The sequence below is a fragment of the Salvelinus alpinus genome, chromosome 29 (genome assembly GCF_045679555.1).
Source record: "Salvelinus alpinus chromosome 29, SLU_Salpinus.1, whole genome shotgun sequence".
In the NCBI taxonomy this organism is placed as follows: domain Eukaryota; kingdom Metazoa; phylum Chordata; class Actinopteri; order Salmoniformes; family Salmonidae; genus Salvelinus; species Salvelinus alpinus.
This window is the reverse complement of record NC_092114.1, coordinates 19,629,295-19,655,286: the sequence shown is the minus strand read 5'-3', so window position 1 is coordinate 19,655,286 and position 25,992 is coordinate 19,629,295. Positions and strand designations below refer to the sequence as shown.

General features: G+C 43.5%; 2 protein-coding genes across 4 annotated transcripts in view; one reads left to right on the top strand and one right to left on the bottom strand.

Annotated features, from left to right (window-relative positions):
• LOC139559275 (TBC1 domain family member 5-like) overlaps positions 1–12,645 on the top strand; it is a 47,274-nt gene extending 34,629 nt beyond the window's left edge. For all 3 annotated transcript variants that reach the window (XM_071375108.1, XM_071375110.1, XM_071375109.1), the window contains 5 exons: positions 3,671–3,873; positions 3,987–4,086; positions 10,717–10,796; positions 10,986–11,201; positions 11,398–12,645. In XM_071375108.1, coding sequence (XP_071231209.1) covers positions 3,671–3,873; positions 3,987–4,086; positions 10,717–10,796; positions 10,986–11,201; positions 11,398–11,664 — 866 coding nt within the window. In that variant the 3' untranslated portion in view covers positions 11,665–12,645. The remainder of the gene's footprint in view (positions 1–3,670; positions 3,874–3,986; positions 4,087–10,716; positions 10,797–10,985; positions 11,202–11,397) is intronic.
• A 664-nt stretch (positions 12,646–13,309) lies between these two features.
• LOC139559274 (inactive phospholipase C-like protein 2) overlaps positions 13,310–25,992 on the bottom strand; it is a 35,946-nt gene continuing 23,263 nt past the window's right edge. The window contains exons 7-12 of the mRNA XM_071375107.1: positions 24,832–25,081; positions 24,258–24,544; positions 22,709–22,912; positions 22,040–22,115; positions 15,085–15,194; positions 13,310–14,673 (exon numbers count right to left, since the gene is read on the bottom strand). Of these exons, the coding sequence (XP_071231208.1) occupies positions 14,494–14,673; positions 15,085–15,194; positions 22,040–22,115; positions 22,709–22,912; positions 24,258–24,544; positions 24,832–25,081 (1,107 nt within the window). The 3' untranslated portion in view covers positions 13,310–14,493. The remainder of the gene's footprint in view (positions 14,674–15,084; positions 15,195–22,039; positions 22,116–22,708; positions 22,913–24,257; positions 24,545–24,831; positions 25,082–25,992) is intronic.

Genomic DNA, 25,992 nt, shown 5'->3' with positions numbered 1-25,992 from the left:
GAGATATACCTGCTGGAGCGTGTGCTACGGGTGGGTGTTGTTATCGTGACCAGTGAGCTGAGAAGGCGGAGCTTTACCTAGAATAGACTTATAGATGACCTGGAGCCAGTGGGTCTGGCGACGAATATGTAGCGAGGGCCAGCCAACGATAGCATACAGGTCGCAGTGGTGGGTGGTATAAGGGGCTTTGATGACAAAATGGATGGCACTGTGATAGACTGCATCCAGTTTGCTGAGTTGAGTATTGGAAGCTATTTTGTAAATGACATCGCCGAAGTTGAGGATCAGTAGGATAGTCCGTTTTACGACGGTATGTTTGGCGGCGTGAGTGAAGGAGGCTTTGTTGCGAAATAGGAAGCCGATTCTAGATTTAATTTTGGATTGGAGATGTTTAATATGAGTCTGGAAGGAGTGTTTACAGTCTAGCCAGACACCTAGAATATGTGGACAACTACAAATACCTAAGTCAGAACCGTCCAGAGTTGTGATGCTAGTCGGACGGACGGGTGCGGGCAGCGAACGGTTGAAAAGCATGCATGGCCCCATCACCATATGATAGCAATAATCAACTATGAAGTGGGTGGGTGGGTGTGCATGCACCCTTTCTTTCAGACTTTTACCACATTTTGTTACGTTACAGCCTTATTCTAAAATTGATTAAATCTTTTCCCTACTCAATCTACACACAATACCCCATAATGACAAAGTAAAAACAGGTAAAGACATTTTTGCTAATTGTATAAAACTCAGTACTTCGTTGAAGCACCTTTGGCAGCGATTACAGCCTTGAGTTTTCTTGGGTCTGACGCTACAAGCTTGGCAAACCTGTATTTGGGGAGTTTCTCCCATTCTTCTCTGCAGATCCTCTCAAGCTCTGTCAGGTTGGATGGGGAGTGTAACTGCACAACTATTTTCAGGTCTCTCCAGAGATGTTCAATCGGGTTCTAGTCCGGGCTCTGGCTGGGCCACTCAAGGACATTCAGAGACTTGTCCCGAAGTCACTACTGAATTGTCTTACCCGTGTGCTTACGGTCGTTGTCCTGTTGGAAGGTAAGCCTTCGCCCCAGTCTGAGGTCCTGAGCGCTCTGGAGCAGATTTTCATCAAGGACATGTTTGGCATTCAGGCCAAATAGTTAAATCTTGGTTTCATCAGACCAGAGAATCTTGTTTCTCATGGTCTGTGAGTCTAGGTGCCTTTTACTGAGGAGTGGCTTCCATCTGGCCACTCTACCATAAAGGCCTGTTTGGTGGAGTGCTGAAGAGATGGTTGTCCTTCTGGAAGGTTATCACATCTCTACAGAGTAACTCTGGAGCTCTGTCAGTGACCATCGGGTTCTTGGCCACCTCCCTGACCCAGGCCCTTCTCCCCCGATTGCTCAGTTTGTCCGGGCGGCCAGCTCTAGGAAGAGTCTTGGTGGTTCCAAACTTCTTCCATTTCAGAATGATGGAGGCTACTGTGTTCTTGGGGACCTTCAGTGCTGTAGAAATGTTTGAGTCCACCTGAATTTACCACAGGTGGAATCCAATCAAGTTGTAGAAACATTTCAAGGATGATCAATGGAACCAGGATGCACCTGAGCTCAGTTTGAAGTCTCATAGCAAAGGGTCTGAATAATTATGTAAATAAGGTATTTCTGTTTTTAATATTTAACACATTTGCAAACATGTGTGTGTAGATTGAGGGGGGGAGTAATTTAATACATTTTAGAATAAGGCTGTAACTTAACAAAATGTGGAAAAATTCAAGGGGTCTGAATACTTTCTGAATATTTGTGTCTATCTTTCACAGTTCAAACGTTTGGAGTCACTTACATTTACATTTAAGTCATTTAGCAGACGCTCTTATCCAGAGCGACTTACAAATTGGAAAATTCATACATATTCATCCTGGTCCCCCCCGTGGGAATTGAACCCACAACCCTGGCGTTGCAAGCGCCATGCTCTACCAACTGAGCCACACGGGACTTAGAAATGTCCTTGTTTTTGAAAGAAAAGCACAAAAAAATTGTCCATTTAAAATAACAGCAAATTGATCAGAAATAAAGTGTAGACATTGTTAATGTTATAAATTATAATTGTAGCTGGAAACTGCTGATTTAAAAAAAAAAAAAAACTTTTTTGGTAATTTTTTAAAATGAAATATCTACATAGGCATACAGAGTCCCATTATCAGCAACCATCACTCCTGTGTTCCAATGGCATGTTGTGTTAGCTAATCCAAGTTTCTCATTTTAAAAGGCTAATTGATCATTAGAAAACCCTTTTGCAATTGTTAGCACAGCTGAAAACTTGTGCTGATTTTAAAGAAGCAATAAAAAAACTGTCCGCCTTTAGTCTAGTTGAGTATGTGGAGCATCAGCATTTGTGGGTTCGATTACAGGCTCAAAATGTCCAGAAAAAATACCTTTCTTCTGAAACTCATCAGTCTATTCTTGTTCTGAGAAATGAAGGCTATTCCATGCGAGAAATTGGCAAGAAACTGAAGATCTCGTACAACGCTGTGTACTACTCCCTTCACAGAACAGCTCAAACTGTCTCTAACCAGAATAGAAAGAGTGGGAGGCCCCGGTGCACAACTGAGCAGGAGGACAAGTACATTAGTGTCTAGTTTGAGTAACAGACGCCTCACAAGTACTCAACTGGCAGCTTCATTAAATAGTACCCACAAAACACCAGTCTCAACTTCAACAGTGAAGAGGTGACTCCGGGATGCTGGCCTTCTAAGCAGAGTTGCAAAGAAAAAGCCATATCTCTGTACAGTGTCCTTGCCCATCTTTAATATTTTTATTGGCCAGTCTGAGATGCCCAGAAGGCCAGCATCCCGGAGTCGCCTCTTCACGGTTGACGTTGAGGCAGGTGCTTTAAGGGTACTATTTAATGAAGCTGCCAGTTGAGGACTTGTGAGGCGTCTGTTTCTCAAACTAGACACTAATGTACTTGTCCTCCTGCTCAGTTGTGTACCGGGGCCTCCCACTTCTCTTTCTATTCTGGTTAGAGACAGTCATTACCACGAGCCCGTCCTCCCCAATTAAGGTGCCACCAACCTCCTGTGGTGTGCTTGAGCGATAGACTCACCCTCCTTTATGTTAGATGTAGTTTCAGGCGGAGTCTCTCGGGTCTCTCCACATTTTCTCTGACACACAAGGTAACTGCTACTATAGCAACCGATTGTGTGCATATGTGTGTGTTGCCGTGTTTTTGCGTCCCCTTTCAACAGTTTGATTCAACCCTGATCTCTGAGCATCACAGCACTGTTGGCTTTGTAAAGTATTTTCCTCCTGGTTATCACCAAAGAATCCATCAGTGAATGGCATTGCTCTTTCATAAGGTCCACATTCACACTGGTCTTAACCAATCACTGAAAGATGCAAGCAGCAGAAGTGTGGTAGTCCAGAGTTGAATAGTATAGTGCCTTCTTGGATGCATGTTATACCACTAGTCAACCAACAGCAGGAGCCAGAGAGACTGGCTCTGACTCAACATTCTCCTTCGCTGCAGTAAGTAGGTTGAACCTGAATACAGTCATCACACACTCATATGTTGAGGGGATTTGAACATTGAGGTAAGAACAGGATCAAGGTTGGTGACAACTGGACTGGTTCATCGGTTCTCTCTCTGCTACTCACAGCCCTCATCTGTTTGTGTCTGTGTTCATCTTTTCTCTCTTCAGGCCAAACCTCCAGGACAGTTAGCTCCTCCCCCAGCATAGAGAGTCTCTCTGGGGGACAGGGTCACACCACAGTGTCCCCGCCCCTTCCTGTCTCCAGGGGAAGTGACATCAGCACCTCGTCCCCACCCCTCTCAGCCACCAAGAAGGACTCCTTCTTCAACATCACTCGCTCCCACAGCAAGACCATGGGCAAGAAAGAGGCTGTGAGTATCTCGTTCTCTTCCCCCTCTATCTTTCTCTGCAGGTCTCTTTCCTAGCTCATATTCCTCTCTCACGCTCTCTCACTCACACTAAGTTGTTCCCTCTGTGTTGTCAGGAGGAAGAGTTGGAGGCCCAGGTGTCCTTCCTGCAGGGTCAGATCAATGACCTAGAGGCCATGAGCAAGTACTGTGCCAAGATGATGAACACACACATTGGTAAGTCTGCCTACTACCAATACATATATTAACATGCACATTGGTAAGTCTACCTACCAATACATATATTAACATGCACATTGGTAAGTCTACCTACCAATACATATATTAACATGCACATTGATAAGTCTACCTACCAATACATATATTAACATGCACATTGGTAAGTCTACCTACCAATACATATATTAACATGCACATTGGTAAGTCTACCTACCAATACATATATTAACATGCACATTGGTAAGTCTACCTACCAATACATATATTAACATGCACATTGGTAAGTTTACCTACCAATACATATATTAACATGCACATTGGTAAGTTTATCTACCAATACATATATTAACATGCACATTGAGTTTAACCACCCTGACGCATCAGTGGATAGATTGCAAATCCAGTATCAACACACGCATCTGTGAGGTTCCAATGATAGCCTGTGAGTTGCACTATAACCACAATGATGTTTTGAACAATCTAGTGATTGAACCAGGAAACAGTTGTAATCAGTTGTTAAAACAAAGGCTTTTGTTTACTGTCTGTGTTACTGCTGTATCAAATTGTTTGTCACATGCTTCAGTGAAATGCTTACTTACCGGTCCTTTTCCAACAATGCAGAGTGAAAGATAAAATGACAAATTAAATAGAAATAGTGACACGAGGAATAAAGAAACAGTGTCTGAATACCCATACTTGAGTCTTAAATATTAGGCCGTTTGAGTATGCGGAAAAAATCAAGTAAACTTTAAATGCCCGGATGTCGTACTCATTTCAGCTTTGACAACAGTTAGACATGGGGGTGTGCTACTGAAATCAACAGCTGATCATTTAGACATGGGGGTGTGCTACTGAAATCAACAGCTGATCATTTAGACATGGGGGTGTGCTACTGAAATCAACAGCTGATCTGTTAGACATGGGGGTGTGCTACTGAAATCAACAGCTGATCATTTAGACATGGGGGTGTGCTACTGAAATCAACAGCTGATCATTTAGACATGGGGGTGTGCTACTGAAATCAACAGCTGATCTGTTAGACATGGGGGTGTGCTACTGAAATCAACAGCTGATCAGTTAGACATGGGGGTGTGCTACTGAAATCAACAGCTGATCAGTTAGACATGGGGATGTGCTACTGAAATCAATAGCTGATCTGTTAGACATGGGGGTGTGCTACTGAAATCAATAGCTGATCAGTTAGACATGGGGGTGTGCTACTGAAATCAACAGCTGATCAGTTAGACATGGGGGTGTGCTCCTGAAATCAACAGCTGATCTGTTAGACATGGGGGTGTGCTCCTGAAATCAACAGCTGATCATTTAGACATGGGGGTGTGCTACTGAAATCAACAGCTGATCTGTTAGACATGGGGGTGTGCTACTGAAATCAACAGCTGATCAGTTGGACATGGGGATGTGCTACTGAAATCAACAGCTGATCTGTTAGACATGGGGGTGTGCTACTGAAATCAACAGCTGATCTGTTAGACATGGGGGTGTGCTACTGAAATCAACAGCTGATCAGTTAGACATGGGGGTGTGCTACTGAAATCAACAGCTGATCAGTTAGACATGGGGGTGTGCTACTGAAATCAACAGCTGATCAGTTAGACATGGGGATGTGCTACTGAAATCAACAGCTGATCTGTTAGACATGGGGGTGTGCTCCTGAAATCAACAGCTGATCAGTTAGACATGGGGGTGTGCTACTGAAATCAACAGCTGATCAGTTAGACATGGGGGTGTGCTCCTGAAATCAACAGCTGATCTGTTAGACATGGGGGTGTGCTACTGAAATCAACAGCTGATCAGTTGGACATGGGGGTGTGCTCCTGAAATCAACAGCTGATCAGTTAGACATGGGGGTGTGCTCCTGAAATCAACAGCTGATCTGTTAGACATGGGGGTGTGCTCCTGAAATCAACAGCTGATCTGTTAGACATGGGGGTGTGCTCCTGAAATCAACAGCTGATCTGTTAGACATGGGGGTGTGCTACTGAAATCAACAGCTGATCAGTTAGACATGGGGGTGTGCTACTGAAATCAACAGCTGATCAGTTGGACATGGGGGTGTGCTACTGAAATCAACAGCTGATCTGTTAGACATGGGGGTGTGCTCCTGAAATCAACAGCTGATCAGTTAGACATGGGGGTGTGCTCCTGAAATCAACAGCTGATCAGTTAGACATGGGGGTGTGCTCCTGAAATCAACAGCTGATCTGTTAGACATGGGGGTGTGCTACTGAAATCAACAGCTGATCTGTTAGACATGGGGGTGTGCTACTGAAATCAACAGCTGATCTGTTAGACATGGGGGTGTGCTACTGAAATCAACAGCTGATCAGTTAGACATGGGGGTGTGCTACTGAAATCAACAGCTGATCAGTTAGACATGGGGGTGTGCTACTGAAATCAACAGCTGATCTGTTAGACATGGGGGTGTGCTCCTGAAATCAACAGCTGATCAGTTAGACATGGGGGTGTGCTACTGAAATCAACAGCTGATCAGTTAGACATGGGGGTGTGCTACTGAAATCAACAGCTGATCAGTTAGACATGGGGGTGTGCTACTGAAATCAACAGCTGATCTGTTAGACATGGGGGTGTGCTCCTGAAATCAACAGCTGATCAGTTAGACATGGGGGTGTGCTCCTGAAATCAATGAATAGCAGGAAACTACGCAATCGCACATGACGCAGTTTCAGTATGATAAAATATGTTATAGTATGTGCATTTTTTAAAAATCTAGTATGGTTTAAAAACCAGGATGTTCTACTTCTTTCAGCTCTTCTAGTAGAATTCAATGTAGACTTTTCCACAATGCATTGTAAGAGCTGGGCTGCTGGCGAGCCATAGTTCTCTTCAAGTAGCCAGACAACAAAAGTATACCGTTTTTGTTCTCCTAAAAATTATGTTGCAGATCTTTTTTCTATGTTTTTACCCCAAAGTGGATTTCTGTTTTCTCATTAAATTGTTTGTTCTCTTGGCAATCATCAGAGCTTTTAAACTAAATACTAAACCATGTTTTGATTTCTGAATGTGTCGGCACAGAGGACTCATTCCCAATGATCACTCCTTTAGTATGTTGCTGTCCAGCGGTTCTGAATTCGCCATGCACCTGACTGTCAACGTTTTTCTGTGCCTTTTGATTTGAAAAGTTTTAGTGTGTGTGTACTAGGCTATTTGGTTTTAATTCATATATGTTACAGCACTTTGGTTTCACTAATAAATAGACTATGTTGAAATGGAACCAAATTCTGTTTCTGTCTTCAGCCCTTTTTAAATAGGATATACAGTTGAAGTCGGAAGTTTACATACACCTTTTATTTCTTTCATCACATTCCCAGTGGGTCAGAAGTTTACGTACACTCAATTAGTATTTGGAAGCATTGCCTTTAAATGGTTTAACTTGGGTCAAACGTTTTGGGTAGCCTTCCACAAGCTTCCTACAATAAGTTGGGTGAACTTTGGCCCATTCCTCCAGACAGAGCTGGTGTAACTGGGTCAGGTTTGTAGGCCTCCTTGCTCGCACACGCTTTTTCAGTTCTGCCCATACGTTTACATTGGGGTCAGGGCTTTGTGATGGCCACTCCAATACCTTGACTTTGCTGTCCTTAAGCCATTTTGCCACAACTTAGGAAGTATGTTTAGGGTCATTGTCCATTTGGAAGACCCATTTGAGACCCATCTTTAACTTCCTGACTGATGTCTTGATGCTCTTCAATATATCCACATAATTTTCCTGCTTCATGATGCCATCTATTTTGAAGTGCACCAGTCCCTCCTGCAGCAAAGCACCCCCACAACATGATGCTGCGGCCCCCGTGCTTCACGGTGGGATGGTGTTCTTCGGCTTGCAAGCATCCCCTTTTTACCCCAAACATAACGGTGGTCATTATGGCCAAATAGTTCAGACCAGAGGACATTTCTCCAAAAAGTACGATCTTTGTCCCCATGTGCAGTGGCAAACCGTAGTCTAGCTTTTTTATGGTTTTGGAGCAGTGGTTTCTTCCTTGCTGAGTGGCCTTTCAGGGTTATGTCTCTAGGACTCATTTTACTGTGGATATACAGTGGGGCAAAAAAGTATTTAGTCAGCCACCAATTGTGCAAGTTCTCCCACTTAAAAAGATGAGAGGCCTGTAATTTTCATCATAGGTACACTTCAACTATGACAGACAAAATGAGAAAAAGAAATCCAGAAAGTCACATTGTAGGATTTTTAATGAATTTATTTGCAAATTATGGTGTAAAATAAGTATTTGGCCATCTACAAACAAGCAAGATTTCTGGCTCTCACAGACCTGTAACTTCTTCTTTAAGAGGCTCCTCTGTCCTCCACTCGTTACCTGTATTAATGGCACCTGTTTGAACTTGTTATCAGTATAAAAGACACCTGTCCACAACCTCAAACAGTCACACTCCAAACTCCACTATGGCCAAGACCAAAGAGCTGTCAAAGGACACCAGAAACAAAATTGTAGACCTGCACCAGGCTGGGAAGACTGAATCTGCAATAGGTAAGCAGCTTGGTTTGAAGAAATCAACTGTGGGAGCAATTATTAGGAAATGGAAGACATACAAGACCACTGATAATCTCCCTCGATCTGGGGCTCCACGCAAGATCTCACCCCGTGGGGTCAAAATGATCACAAGAACGGTGAGCAAAAATCCCAGAACCACACGGGGGGACCTAGTGAATGACCTGCAGAGAGCTGGGACCAAAGTAACAAAGCCTACCATCAGTAACACACTACGCCGCCAGGGACTCAAATCCTGCAGTGCCAGACGTGTCCCCCTGCTTAAGCCAGTACATGTCCAGGCCCGTCTGAAGTTTGCTAGAGAGTATTTGGATGATCCAGAAGAAGATTGGGAGAATGTCATATGGTCAGATGAAACCAAAATATAACTTTTTTGGTAAAAACTCAACTCGTCGTGTTTGGAGGACAAAGAATGCTGAGTTGCATCCAAAACACCATACCTACTGTGAAGCATGGGGGTGGAAACATCATGTTTTGGGGCTGTTTTTCTGCAAAGGGACCAGGACGACTGATCCGTGTAAAGGAAAGAATGAATGGGGCCATGTATCGTGAGATTTTGAGTGAAAACCTCCTTCCATCAGCAAGGGCATTGAAGATGAAACGTGGCTGGGTCTTTCAGCATGACAATGATCCCAAACACACCGCCCGGGCAACGGAGTGGCTTCGTAAGAAACATTTCAGGGTCCTGGAGTGGCCTAGCCAGTCTCCAGATCTCAACCCCATAGAAAATCTTTGGAGGGAGTTGAAAGTCCGTGTTTCCCAGCAACAGCCCCAAAACATCACTGCTCTAGAGGAGATCTGCATGGAGGAATGGTCCAAAATACCAGCAACAGTGTGTGAAAACCTTGTGAAGACTTACAGAAAACGTTTGACCTCTGTCATTGCCAACAAAGGGTATATAACAAAGTATTGAGAAACTTTTGTTATTGACCAAATACTTATTTTCCACCATAATTTGCAAATAAATTCATTAAAAATCCTACAATGTGATTTTCTGGATTTTTTTTCCTCATTTTGTCTGTCATAGTTGAAGTGTACCTATGATGAAAATTACAGGCCTCATATTTTTAAGTGGGAGAACTTGCACAATTGGTGGCTGACTAAATACTTTTTTGCCCCACTGTATATACTTTTTGTACCTGTTTCCTCCAGCACCTTCACAAGGTCCTTTGCTGTTGTTCTGGGATTGATTTGCACTTTTCGCACCAAAGTACGCTCATCTCTAGGAGACAGAATGCGTCTCCTTCCTGAGCGGTATGACGGCTGCGTGGTCCCATGGTGTTTATACTTGTGTACTATTGTTTGTACAGATGAACGTGGTACCTTCAGGCGTTTAGAAATTGCTCCCAAGGATGAACCAGACTTGTGGAGGTCTACAATTTTTTTTCTGATGTCTTGGCTGATTTCTTTTGATTTTCCCATGATGTCAAGCAAAGAGGCACTGAGTTTGAAGGTAGGCCTTGAAATACATCCACAGGTACACCTCCAATTGACTCAAATTATGTCAATTAGAAGCTTCTAAAGCCATGACATTTTCTGGACATTTCCAAGCTGTTTTAAAGGCACAGTCAACTCGGTGTATGTTACTTCTGACCCACTGGAATTATGATATAGTGAAATAATCTAGTCTGATAGTCTATAAACAATTGTTGGAAAAATGACTTGTCATGCACAAAGTATATGGTCCTAACCGACTTGCCAAATCTATAGTTTGTTAACAAGAAATGTGTGGGGTGCTTGGCTGCTGTTTGACAGATACAAATATGGCTCTTATCCATAATAATCTCATGTAGGTAGCCTACCCACACTGTATCTGCCAGCTGTTGGCTAGAGAGCATGTACCAAGACGAGTGGGCACATTCTCTATATAACACAACAGTTTGTGACAAAACCATCAGTAGAGTTGAAAATGCGATGGAAACCTATTTAACTTGCATTTTTCATTCGGTATAGAATTTAAACGCAACAATTCGATGGAAACATTTCTGGTGGGAAAATGCACATTGTTTTTATGGGTATTGTAGAATATTCAGCATGAAAATCGGTCACCAGTTGGATGGTTGTGATCTGATGTCTGTCTCCTCAGGTAAGATCCAGGAGGTGATCCTACAGGAGCACCTGGAGAAAGAGGATGAGGTGTTGGTGTCACTGGCTGGACTTAAACAGGTACTGGACAGCAGCACCACAAGAGTGGGAGGGGGGGGTGCATGTTAGCGCCTCTGAGTGAGAGTTAGCATTTTGACCATGTGTGTAGTACGTGCATGTGTACTGTACATTGTCTGTGTGTGTGTTCTCAGTACATCCTGTGTGTGTTCATCATGACTTGCTCTGTGTGTTTATGAATGAATCCGTCAGATCAAGGACATCCTGAAGGGAGCTCTGCGTTTCAACCAGAGCCTGCTGGAGGCTGAGGAGAACGAGGAGATCACCATCGCTGACGACCACTATGACCACGCCTCCGCCGCACAACAGCAGCACGCCAACAGTCACCATGAAGACCAGCCTTACCTGGCCGCGCCACAGCGTGTCGACGGTGGTGGAGAACAGGAGGAAACCCCACCAGAGCAACAGGTGAACACGTGGTTGTATTAATACGTAGACTCATGTTTGCAGTGTACCTACCCTTGCATACTTTGGTATCATTCCCTATGCTTCAAAATCTGTGGTGAATTGTGGGTATATTGTGACTGACTGATCTACAAATAATACTAGTAGTTATTTATGATGGAAGGTGATTTGTTGAACAAGGCCCTTGTCTCTCTTTCAGGTGTCTCCCCCGGAGTCCTCTCTGTGTGTGGGCTCGGAGGGGAGGAACTGGGATGACTACATTCTGGTCTCGCAGGACGGAGAGCTGCAGCCCACCGAGGGAGGGGCGGAGAGGACCCCTCCAATCAGACAGCTCCACGGCTCGGTCAGGGTGGAGCCGTTCCAGGACCCCCTGATGGGTGCAGCGTCGGGTTCCTCCAGCCCAGGCGAGGGCAGCATTCACAGCAAAGACTCAGACTTCGCCATGGTCAACTCCCAGGACCTGTGAGGGATTGGACTTTACTGATATGGGTGGGAGTTACCACTAACCAGAGATGTAGGATCAGTTTATCTACTCCCTAATCACCCACCTTAACCATTTGGAGGGATTCATCCCAACCTGGAGCATATGCTGCCCCACACGGGAAAACCAACTCGCCACTGCTGGATCATACTTGCCAATGTGGACTGGACTATGGCAGCCTACCGTTAGGCAGTCGCCAATACCTTAACCTACCTGCTCTGTATTCCTTCATGAATACCATAGATCTCTTTCATGCCTATAGCCTCTTCTCCTGAATGCTTGGGCCTCCAACCCCACCTGTGACTTTAATGGTGATACCCATTTCTGCCACATGAGGGTGCTACAAGACAGTTCACCACAGGCTACCCTCAGGAACTGGAATTCATAGTGCATTTATCAGTGGGGGATGCCTTTCCCTTCTCTGTATGTAGTAATGGTAGGGTAGTACCCTGTTTCTCCAGGTAGGGGAGCTGTCTGTCCCATACCTCTGTCTGTATCTAATGCCTGTGTCTAAAGAGCTTCTCTCGTCTTACCTCCATTCACCGCCTCTGATTGTCCTTTAACTGTTTCGAGGTAGAAGTTGCTCCTAACCAATCGGCAGTCCTACACCTAGCATTAGGGGGGATGGTACAATATCTGATCCTGTATCAGTTGTTAGGAGGCAACTTCTACCTACTCTTAACCAGTGCCTGGAAACCATTGACAGATTAACTGACTCTCACTTCCTTACATTTTGTTTAAAGATACAATTTTAACCCAATACAGCTGCACTACAATGTGAAATTATTAAATTAAGGAAAACAGGCTTTAAAAAAAAAAATCTATTCCATGTAATAAGATTTCATTATTTCTGATGTCCTTGTATTTATCTTGCTTCCTGGGGTAGCCAAGTAAAGCATTGCACACGAGGGATGTCCCTACAGCAGAGATGATTATCTATAGACCAATAAAATGCTTGTTACAGTATGCCTGTGTCATGTTCAGAGGGGGGAGAGAATGGTTTTTCAACAGGACAGTATACAAGTGCTAGCAACATGCTGAATTGTGAGTACAACTAATATTTAAATTGGCAATGCTAACTAAAAACACACAAAACATGCAATGAAGGGTAAACAATGGTCATAAGTGGAGGATGCTGAGGGGAGGACGGCTCATAAATGGCTGGAATGGAGTGCAATGGGATTTGATGGCTGGATTAGAATGAAAGGAATGGTATCAAACACAAAAACATGCTTGATTCCATTCTGGCCATTATGAGCCTTCCTCCCCTCAGCAGCCTCCACTGTTGTAAGTGACATTTGAAAATGTCAGTTGATATCCAATACTTTGGCTTCTCTTTGATGTCAGGCCCTGGTTTGATGTCTCTGATTGCATGTGTGGCCAGCTGGCTATCAGTCGAGCAAATGGTCAAAGCAACAGGGTTTTATGATTGAAGTAACTGGTTTATTTGGTTGGTTCTGGTAATGAAAATGTAATGGATATTGATGTCAATTTACCATGAAACAAGGAATCATCCTACAGCATCCAGGTTTTCAGGAGGACAACAATTGTCTGACAGGTGGAGTCTACGTGATGCTCAGTGCAGACTGATTCGTCACGCTATCTGACGGTAAACCATGGAGGACATCAGTGTCAGGAATGTTTTATTTTATTATCGGAAGTCACCATTTTGTAAAAATCCAGTAACATTTTACAGAATGAGGATAATACTGTAATGTGACACAACCACCTAGAAAAGCATTGGTCAAGGTGCTATAGAAGGAATACTTGAAATACTGTTTTTGATCACAGTTGAGTTCTATGATTAACCCTATCCCACCAATATACACATCCACAGGTGAGGAGTTCCTTACTAATCAGCACCCTTAATTCATCAGTCAAGTACAAGGGAGTGAAAACCTGCAGACAGACGTGTACATTACGGCATAATTGACATGAATGGGGATTCCCATTCTACTCTATGTACACGTCTTACATTCTTTTGTTCTGCTGTACCCGGAGAAGCTGAAGTAGCTCAGTTGGTGTTTGCAACTTCAGGATCGTAGGTTTGATTCCCGCTGAGGCCACCCATACAAAAACAAAATGTATGCACGCAGTACTGTAAGTCGCTTTGGATAAAATTGTCTGCTAAATAGCATATTCTATTGGTAGCAGTCACACTTTCACACACATTCTGAATCAGCCTCCTCCCACACGTACGTTATCACTTCTGTCTCATTCAGTTTCACTTTGTTCTGTAGTTTTGATCGCCCTCCACTCCCCCCAACAAAAAACAAGGACGACATTCAATCCATAGTGCTGAAGAGATGCTTTATAGCGCGATTGACAATTAGTCAATATTCCCACGGTCGCTTCATACTGTATGTCGACTCAAACATTTTAAAACGAATCCAGCTCCAAAAAGTACAAACACTTCACAGAGTAGGATTAAAAACATATTTCCAGCAACATTCAGGATCAGGGACAGGCCATTCTGATTCTGACTTCATTCCTGTCTCGTGTCTTTGACGTTACTCCTCCCTCCTGACAGTGGTATAACAGGAGTATTTTTCTTTTAATTGTTTTAGTCCATCTTCCTTTCTTTTCTTCATCGTTGTGTGGAGAGAATGGCCAACTAGACTCCAACAGCCCCGAACCGGGTTAGATGCAGAAGGAGACATTCACTTTCGAGTGTGCGTAGCAACTTGGTTGTCAGTTCTGGCCTCAGAAGGATGACGGTGCCCTTAGAAACTGACCTAAGGCCAGATTTGACATTTCCCCCCCTTTTGATTTAATATATAATTTGAGGCGGGTAAGCTGGTCCTAGACCTGTACCTAAGGGGAACCTCTAGCCGGAGCTGTAGCTCTCTCCTGGATGGTGTCCAGGCTGCGTCGGGGGCGGGTCGCCTCTCCTGTCACACCCTTACTAAGGTTAGAGGTCAGGGCAGCATAGTGTACCTGCTTCATGTTCTCCTGCACCTCGGTCATAGCTCGTTTCAGAAGGTCTGCCTGCCCCTGAGAGAGAGAGTGGGAGAAGGATAGGAGAGAGAGTGGTTTGTCGGAGTTGGCTAATATGGAAACAGACTGGCACTGTTCTGTGGTATGTGGTTGTCTTTAGTCTGCTGTGCGTGACTGTGTGTGTGTGTAGATTCACCTTCAGTATGGTGATGGTATGTGGTTGTCTTTGGTCTGCTGTGCGTGACAGTGTGTGTAGATTCACCTTCAGTATGGTGATGTTCTGTGGTTGTCTTTGGTCTGCTGTGTGTGACTGTGTGTGTGTGTAGATTCACCTTCAGTATGGTGATGGTATGTGGTTGTCTTTGGTCTGCTGTGCGTGACAGTGTGTGTGTAGATTCACCTTCAGTATGGTGATGGTATGTGGTTGTCTTTGGTCTGCTGTGCGTGACAGTGTGTGTGTAGATTCACCTTCAGTATGGTGATGTTCCAGCTGAAACTCTCCACAGCTCTGGTGACCTTACGATCCTTAAGCCCCTCCTTCACTGCAATGGAATGCAACGTCTCATGGAACTTCATGGCTAGGGGACGACACACTTATTAGCAATGTTGAACCTTTCCCTCTTTGTCAACCTCTACAGGTCTTAACCAAGGTCCAAGACCGGCTCAGGTCTGTGGTTTGGTCGTATCTGGTATTTGTGATTGAACGATCAAGTCTTAACCAGTCTATTACACTACACAGAGAAAGGTTAAGAGATCTGAATATGAGTGCATAGATTTTTTTTACTTTTAAAGTTAGCTTTACGGTTGCGCAGAAATCTAGTGTTTATCCGTGAATGCAATCTCTGCATTGTCTACAGTGAAATGTGCTTTTCTACAAGGTGCCTTTGGTTTAATCCTGTCCTCAATTAAAGAGGGATAGATGGGGAAAGAGAACAAGAGAGATTCAAGAGTGACAGGCAGACTCCTTGTCCTCTCTTCCCTCTGGCCAGATTGAGTAAGTGTGGTGTTGTGTCGCTTTCTCTGTCTGCCCCGGGACACTGTCACACTCTGTCACCATCTCCATGGAGACTAAGAAGTGGGTTAACAGAGCACACGCTGTAAGCTCTCCTAACCTGCTTCGAAAAGTACCTTCCGTCCATAGCTGTATACCATCTAGTCAAAACCAGCAATAATGTGAGGGGACTTTTAAACACAGCATCCTGAGCAACACCACCGCCACCACAGACCTGAACGCAACTCAGTATATTTTACTTCAATTTTCTCTCACACACACACACCTGAAAACTCACTAACTTCAACATTCACTAGTAAACAATTACACAGAATTTCATATATACTGTATATACACACACACACCACATTGGCTGCCTGCCAGTGCAGTTGCTAGGCGACTTGAGGCTTGAGTGCCAGGGCATTCCGTTGTGTGTGTGTGCATGTGGGAAACGTTCCATTTCCCTGTGTAACCGAGCGGAACTGACAGAACGGAGAGAGAACATCAGCACTGTCCAGAACTCTGTCTGATACTGCCCAAACATCAAAATCATGCCCCCCCCCCAAAAAAAGTACTGAGCTCCCGGCCATCTATACCAGGCTGTGTCAAGGAAGGCCCAAAAATTGTCAGACTCCAGCCACCCAAGCCATAGGCTGTTCTCTCTGCTTCCACACGGCAAGCAGTACCGATGCACCTAGTCTGGAACCAACAAAACCCTTGAACAGCTTCTACCCCCAAGCCATAAGGCTGCTAAACAGCTAATAAAATGGCTACCCGGACTACCTGCACTGAACCTTTCTTCCACTAACTGTCTTGCTTGGACTCTATCCACACAAACTGGACTTACACACACGCTGCTGCTGTCTATCTATCCTGTTGCCTAGTCACTTTACCACTACCTCTATGTACATATTGTATCTACCTCAATGACCTCGCACATCAACTCGGTACTGGTACTCCCTGTATATAGCCATGGTATTTTTACTGGTTATTGTTATTCACCGTGTATTTATTCCTCGTGTCACTATTTCTATTTTAACTCTGTATTGTTGGAAAAGGACCTGTGAACAGTGAAATGCTTGTCTAGACCTGGTGTTTACGAAGCATGTGACAAATAACATTTTATTTTATTTGACACAAACACACAATTTTCATATTTATCTGAGAATAAAGGGTTGAACTCGGGTGAGCTGAGATAAAATCTCAGAGGAGACTGGGAGCAGACTATGGTGTTTTGCCATATCTACATAATCACTCCATTTTCTATCACCGGTCTTCCACTCTCTGAAATACATCCATTTATCAAACTTGTCATCTCTCCTCTAGCTATTAGAGTGAGATATATGAATGGCTTCTCTCTCTAAGTCTTATGGAACAGGGACTGTGAAGCAACACAAACACAGGCACAGACACATACACACACGTACACATGGATTTTGTGCTGTAGATATGTGGTGGAGTAGGGGCCTGAGGGCACACAGTGTGTTGTGAAATCTGTGAATGTATTGTAATGTTTTTAAAATTGCATAAACTGCCTTAATTTTGCAAGACCCTAGGAAAACTAGCTGCTGCCTTGGCAACAGCTAATGGGGATCCATAATAAATACAAACACTAATCTACAGTGCCTTCAGAAAGTATTCACACCCTTTGAATTTTTCCACATTTAGTTGCATTACAAAGTGGGATTCAAATGAATGTCATTTTTTGTCAACGATCTACACAAAATACTCTATCAAAGTGGAAGAAAAATTCTAACATTTTTTTTAAATGTATGGAAAATAAAACACTATCTTCATTAGATGAGTATTCAACCCCCTGAGTCAATACATGTTAGAATCACATTTGGCAGTGATTACAGCTGTGAGTCTTTCTGGGAAAGTCTCTAAGAGCTTTCCACAATTGGATTGTGCAACATTTGCCCATTATTCTTTTCAAAATTCTTCAAACTCTGTCAAGTTGGTTGTTGATCTCCTATTGTCTGGTGGAAAGTAGACAACCAGGTTTTCCTCTAGGATTTTTCCTGTGCTTAGCTCCATTACGTTTCTTTTTTTATCCTTAAAAAAAAATGATTTAACGATTACAAATCATACCCATAACATGATGCAGACACCACTATGCTTGAAAATATTAAGAGTGGTACTCAGTAATGTGCTGTATTGGATTTGCCCCAAACATAACAGTTTGTATTCAGGACAACAAGTTAATTGCTTTGGCACATGTATTACTGCCTTGTTGCAAACAGGATGCATTTTAAATTCAGGCTGTAACACGTGTAGAAAGTCAAGGGGGGTGAATACAGTACATTCAGAAAGTATTCAGACCCCTTGACTTTCTACACATTTTCCCCCTCATCAATCTACACACAATGTCACAATGACAAAGAAAAGTATTTTTTTAGAATTGTTTGCATTTAAAAAAATGAAATATCACACTTACATAAGTATTCAGACCTTTTACTCAGTACTTTGTTGAAGCACCTTTGGCACCGATTACAGCGTTGAGTCTTCTTGGGTATGATGTTACAAGCTTGGCACATCTGTATTTGGGGAGTTTCTCCCATTCTTCTCTGCAGATCCTCTCAGGCTCTGTCAGGTTGGATGGGGAGCGTTGCTGCACAGCTATTTTCAGGTCTCTCCAGAGATGTTTGATCAGGTTCAAGTCCGGGCTCTGGCTGAGCCACTCAAGGACATTCAGAGACTTGTCCTGAAGCCACTCCTGCATTGTCTTGCCCGTGTGCTTACGGTCGTTGTCCTGTTGGAAGGTGAACCTTCACCCCAGTCTGAGGTCCTGAGCACTCTGGAGCAGGTTTTCATCAAGGACCTCTGTACTTTGCTCCGTTCATCTTTCCCGCAATCCAAACTAGTCTCCCAGTCCCTGCCACTGAAAAACATCCCCACAGCATGATGCCGCCACCACTATGCTTCACCGTAGGAATGGTGCCAGGTTTCCTCAAGACGTGATGCTTGGCATTCAGGCCAAAGAGTTCAATCTTGGTTTCATCAGACCAGAGAATCTTGTTTCTCATGGTCTGAGTCCTTTAAGTGTTTTTGGCAAAGTCCAAGCAAGCATGTGCTTTTTACTGAGGAGTGGCATCCGTCTGGCCACTCTACCATAAAGGCCTGATTGGTGGAGTGCTGCAGAGATGGTTGTCCTTCTGGAACATTCTCCCACAGAGGAACTCCTAGTGACCATCAGGTTCTTGGTCACCTCCCTGACCAAGGCCCTTATCCCCTGATTGGTCAGTTTGGCCGGGCAGCCAAAGTCTTGGTGGTTCCAAACTTCTTCCATTTATGAATGATATAGACAGGTGTGTGCCTTTCCAAATCATGTCCAATCAATAAAATTAACCACAGGTGGACTCCAATGAAGTTGTAGAAACATCAAGGATGATCAATAGAAACAGGATGCACCTGAGCTCAGTTTGAAGTCTCATAGCAAAGGGTCTGAATACTTATGTAAATAAGGTATTTCTGTTTTCACTTTGTCATTATGGGGTATTATGTGATTGATGCCAAGTTGTCAGCCTTCCCATGATGCCCAGCAAGCAGAGTCGCCGCAGGGTAAACAAACCTTGCTCCGCCAAGTTACACCACGAGACTGATCTAAGGTCAGTTTTGTATTTCCATCCCTATTGGTTAAGGATGAGATTTGGGGAGGATAAACTGATTCTTGACCTGTACTCAGAGCTTACGCCAACATAAACTACATAAATCAAGAGCTCAGTCAATAAACAAACTCATCTAATATTAACATATGGACAAATCACCCTCAGAGCCAGGATGAAAATAGTTCCTGTGATGGATGAGGTAGAGACATGGTGTGCATTCCAAATGGCCCATAGGACTCTGGTCAAAAGTAGTGCACTATATAGGGAATAGGGTGCCATTTGAGACAACCATGGAAGTCTCAGCAGACTAAAGGCTGTTGTTGATGAGGTCTTAGCTGGAGAGTCGGTTGGCAGGGCCTGTAGGCAAGTCTTTCTCACGACTACTGGACTGTTGACATGGAGTCAGATCAGTGAAGAAAACAATCGTGCTCTCTAATCACCTAACTAGCCGTAGCCAACTCCAATTTCATCACCGTTGATGTTGCTTTGAGGCACGTGATGAGGCCTGCCTCTCTCAATTCAATTCAATTTAAGGGCTTTATTGGCATGGGAAACATATGTTTACATTGCCAAAGCAAGTGAAATAGATAAAAAAGGGAAAGTACAAAAGGGAAAATAAATAAACAAATATGATTTGTATTTACAATGGTGTTTGTTCTTCACTGGTTGCCCTTTTCTTGTGGCAACAGGTCACAAATATTGCTGCTGTGATGGCACAGTGTGCCATTTCACCCAATAGATATCGGAGTTGGTCAAAATTGGGTATGTTTTTCGAAATATTTGTGGGTCTGTGTAATATATGTGTCTCTAATATGGTCATACATTTGGCAGGAGGTTAGGTGCAGCTCATTTTGTGGGCACTGTGCACATCGAGAAGACAGGCTTTCTCAATAGCAGGTGTAACGCAGGTCAACTGATGTTGAATACTTATCGTTACTAGTGAGATTCCAGTAATCAATCATATTATACTATATTGCTATTGATATGGTTAAGTCGACAGCTATTACAAATCAGCTGTCAAGCTGTATGACGAGCAGTTTATTTTGAGCCAATCAAAACTCAATACTCTCTTAGTCGCTCTACTAGAAACTCACATTATACACAAGTTGGTGCCAAAATTCTGGAAAAAAAAGCTTGAACGGAACGTGACGAGCTTCCGCCATTCCATGGAAGAAAAAGTTTCAATTTGTGAGAAGTTGTATAAAGCTGAACCAAACAGAGAAGTAGACATTAACACGCATCTATACAAACTGTGAGGGACTGAGGGAAAGATTGACGCCAGGATTTGGTCAGGTTTTTTGAGTATGGATTTAGTTCCACCAAGGATGGTGACCCGCCCGAACCCAGGACATCAATAAGAAGGTTTGCATGTGCAGATGTCTTTTCCTTGGAGAACAGTGAATTTGCACTGCCAAACTACGGTGTGGTAGGATTTTTCTTGCAAGACATCATTGCAGTGGGATTGTTATAAGCACATGCTACACTTAAACACCTGACAGTGTTTATTGTTAGGCACAGTCACTCACATTTGATTCCATCTCATAGAGGTTTAGAAGTCAGTATTTGTGAAATGGGTTGTGTTTTTCTGTGGATTCATGTTTACTGTATTGCTATTGAACTTTGACATCTGAGAGACCCTCAGATTAAGATAGACTTGGGTGCACCATAGTAAACTATAGGCAGGAAATATGGCTGATATCTAAGTCTATTGTACTATTGATGTATTTCATTCACATTGAGCTCATTGAACAAATTTCCCATATCAATATTTACTCAAAGTGATTAATTTTTTTGTAAGTATTGTTATTTACAAAATACAAGCCGGCATTCTTTTCCTAAATTATTCAGTTGTGTGGTTTTCATTTCTCCCTACTGGTCCAGTAGAGAACCCAACTGGTCCAGTAGAGTTTAAGCTTAAACATACAGTAGCCAATAGTGTTAAGCAATTGTTACACAAGGCTATGCTCACTGAGTCTGTACATACTGAAAGATTTCCATAATGTTGGGTCAGTCACAGTGGTCAGGTATTCTGCCACTGTGTACTCTCTGTTTAGGGACAAATAGCATTCTATTTTGCTCAGTTTTTTTGTTAATTCTTTCCAATGTGTCAAGTAATTATCTTTTTGTTTTCTCATGATTTGGTTGGGTCTAATTGTGTTGCTGTCATGGGGTTCTGTGGGGTGTGATAATGTTTGTAAACAGAGCCCCAGGACCAATTTTGATTAGGGGACTCTTCTCCAGGTTCATCTCTCTGTAGGTGATGGCTTTGTTATGGAAGGTTTGGGAATCGCTTCCTTTTAGGTGGTTGTAGAATTTAAGTGTTCTTTAATGGATTTTGATCATTAGCAGGTATCGGCCTAATTCTACCCTGCATGCATTATTTGGTGTTTTACGTTGTACACAGGATATTTTTGCAGAATTCTGCATGCAAAGTCTCAATTTTGTGTTTGTCCAATTTTGTGAATTCTTGGTTGATGAGCGGACCCCAGACCTCACAACCATAATGGTTTCCCCGCCCCCCCCCCGTACATATGGCACGTCCTTTTATCTAACGCTTCCGAACAAGGTTGACGCAGATGAAGGAGATAGATGGGCCTATAGAAATATATTCAGGAGGCTGTGCAGCGAAGATTGCTCAGGTTCTACACCTATTTGTTTGGTGCATTTCTCTATGGGTGTTTGTGTGGGTTCAGATTCTACATTGGTTCTATTTTGATTCTACATTGGTATTTCACCCAATAGATATTTATCAAAATTGGATTTCTTTGTGGGTCTGTGTACTCTGAGGGAAAAATGTGTCTCTAATATGGTCTCTCTCTCTCACCTGTTGTCTGTATCTGTAGGATCCTGTCGTAGACTCCGTCTGACAGCTCCATCACTGCTCTGCTCGCCTGGATCATCTGTAGACAGAGTACACAAGATCAGTCTATTATACACACACACATCAAAATAACATTTCATTAATATCCCCAGAGAGATTCAGACCCCACGTCTGATTAACTAAACACTTCTCGCTGCAATGCCTTTTGGGACACGACCCCACTTTGTGAGTCTGGTGTTCGACAAATGAGGATGAACATTACTGCTCCTAGAGGTCTGTCCAGATCCAACACACACCACAGCTTCCTCCCATTAATTTCTCCCCCAAGCATTCAAGTCAAGGCGTGAGATCCACTTAGCGAAATAAGATGCTCATTTATGCTAATGCTATTCAGGGCCATGGTGAGCTCTCCCTCACTCTGATTCATCAGGAATGAGGATGCACTCTCAAAGCACACACATTCTACTTTGGGGGCATCTACGAAAGTAATCACTTTTAAATTAAATCAGTGACAGATGGTGGCAGGGAGAGAGAGGGAAGTAGAGAAAGAGGTTAAAAACAAGTCAAAGAATCAATCAACTTATAACCTGCACAACTATTCTCAATGGAAACCCAAAGCGCTACATAAATAAAATGTGAACGATTGACTAGGATTGATTGATCGCTCCTCACCGTTTCATAGGTGGAGACCACCCTGCGTAGGACGTCCGGCAGGGGCCCCTGGGGCTCCATGGAGGGGTACTGCTCCCTCAGCTCAAACAGCATCAGTGGGTCCCCATCGGCCCCCACCACACGGGATCCCAGGGCCAATACACACTGCATGAGGTTAGCCACCGCTGACACCCCACACAGCTCCCTGAACACTGCCACCGAGTTCTACAGGGACAGAGAGAGATACAGAGGGTCGGGGGGGTTATGCAAAACACACACCCACACATCTATATAAAAACACACACACAGACACACGCACTCACATACTGCTTGTCCTGTATTAGTGATGTAGTGTTCTGTGGATCATACTGTAATCCTCTACTAAGCGATTAGTTGCTGGGGTTTAATCATGGAACAAACTGTGACATGGTTTCCTGGGATACCATCACTGAGAACATCTGATTGAATTAGAGAAGCTTTATTGGGAGATGGTTAAAGTGACAACCACAAAGCGACCGTATCACTGCCGTACTATTGAATTCATGTTTTATTGAGGTCATTGAACCGCTAAAATCCAATCAGTTTTATTTAACAGCACAGGTTAGTGTTTTTCATCATGAAACCTAACCCTAACCTTAACCACACTGTTAACTCTAATGCCTAACCCTAACATTAAATTAAGACCAATAAATCACATACATTTTTACAATATAGAAAATTGTTCTAATCTCTTCATGATGTCAACGTGCTTGCCTTCAGTGTTTACTTCTGTTTAGGTGTGTGTGTGTACAAGACTCTGTGTGTGTTCACGGCCTCTTTGCATTAGTGCATCAGCCTACTACATCAGGGTGACATCATAGTCTGATGACTCATAGCATGAATCCCATGTATCTCCAGCCTAAACACATCAGAGGTCCTTAACATCATTTCGACAGCCAGACTAAATGCTTATGTAACCGATGTGAAATGGCTAGCTAGTTAGCGGTGGTGCGCGCTAATAGTGTTTCAATCGGTGACGCCACTCGCTCTGATACCTTGAAGTAGTTGTTCCCCTTGCTCTGCAAGGGCCGCGGCTTTTGTGGAGCGATGGGTAACAATGCTTCGTGGGTGTCAGTTGTTGATGTGTGCAGAGGGTCCCTGGTTCGAGCCCAGGTAGGGGCGAGGAGAGGGACGGAAGCTATACTGTTACACTTACAGGGACCATCACCTTACCATAACCATAACCTGTCAGTCTAAAGCAGATCTTCATAGATCAGACTAACTAGCCAGTTTAGATGCAGTAAACAATCTCTCACTGGTTCTGTGTTGTCTACCGCCACTCAGTCTCAAAATGACCTTTATTTAACTAGGCAAGTCAGTTGATGTCTCTGGAGGAATGATCAGCCATCTTTATGGTCATAGTTTAGTGATCACTGAGATGAACCCAACCCTTGGAGGGTTCAATCTACCATAAATTGACATGTCTATTCTGAGTTAGACATCATCTGTTGTGAATACAGGTATACAGGCATTTCAGTCATGAAATGTGAAAATGGTGATTGATAAATTACTGTTTATCCTTCCGCCTCACCTGCATGTTCTCCCGCAGGTCCGTGGCCTCCTTCAGTTGTGGGCCGGCCATTTTGAAAACCTCGTCCACTTCTTTGATCCCCAGGTCACGGAGTGCAGCGTAGTCCCTCCCTCGCCTTGCCTTCCGCACAGACAGCCCCCGCTTGTAGGGCTTTCCCCCTCCTCTCCGGTTGGTGAGGGCCACATGGATGAACAGCATGGCGTACGGGAGAACCTCCCCCATCAGTGACTGTAATGGTATGTGCCGGTAGCCTGGCTGTAGGCACTCCAGGGGAATGGTGTACTGACCTGTGGTAAAACAGGGGGGATTACAAATGATGTACAAGAGTGTTAGACAATGAAATTACCATGAGAAGATAGTGAACGTTCACTCACTCTTTAACTGCTACCAAGTGTTCTTTATCTTAGCTAGTAATACTTGCTTGTGAGCTAGCAATAACCTTCACATGGCTGAAAGGTTGTTGTAGTATCAAATCAAATATTTATTGGCTTCAGACAAGCTCAACCAAAAGCAGACTGGACACCGGACTAACAGTCAGTGCAGAACTGACCTTCGCCCTCCCTTCACTACTAACCTATGAACTCGTCCCCTATGAATTCGTCATCCAGCACCACGAAGCGCACCATGGCCAGCTCTGGCAGGTTGATCTGGAACTCAAAGCTCTCGTCGAAGATGGGGTTGTGTCCGTTCTGCATCACCGTGCGGGTGCGGCGCTCGGCACAGTCGGCAGGGATTCCGTGGATCTCCACGTAGACATACGGGTCCACCACATCTCCTTTAGCTCCAGAACCCCTCGGACGGGGAAGGTTCTGACCACTGATCACCTGCATGGATGGATCCGGTTTATTGATTGATTGATTGTTAGTTTGTTTGATTGATGCAAGTGTACTGAATAACGGAACCGATACCATTCAACCATTAAGAGAAGTGTACTGAATAACGGAACCGATACCATTCAACCATTAAGAGAAGTGTACAGAATAACGGAACCGATACCATTCAACCATTAAGAGAAGTGTACTGAATAAGGGAACCGATACCATTCAACCATTAAGAGAAGTGTACTGAATAAGGGAACCAATACCATTCAACCATTAAGAGAAGTGTACTGAATAAGGGAACCAATACCATTCAACCATTAAGAGAAGTGTACTGAATAACGGAACCGATACCATTCAACCATTAAGAGAAGTGTACTGAATAACGGAACCGATACCATTCAACCATTAAGAGAAGTGTACTGAATAAGGGAACCGATACCATTCAACCATTAAGAGAAGTGTACTGAATAAGGGAACCAATACCATTCAACCATTAAGAGAAGTGTACTGAATAACGGAACCGATACCATTCAACCATTAAGAGAAGTGTACTGAATAACGGAACCAATACCATTCAACCATTAAGAGAAGTGTACTGAATAACGGAACCACACCGATACCATTCAACCATTAAGAGAAGTGTACTGACTAACTGAAACAATACCATTCAACCATTAAGAGAAGTGTACTGAATAACGGAACCACACCGATACCATTCAACCATTAAGAGAAGTGTACTGACTAACTGAAACAATACCATTCAACCATTAAGAGAAGTGTACTGAATAACGGAACCGATACCATTCAACCATTAAGAGAAGTGTACTGAATAACGGAACCGATACCATTCAACCATTAAGAGAAGTGTACTGACTAACGGAAACAATACCATTCAACCATTAAGAGAAGTGTAC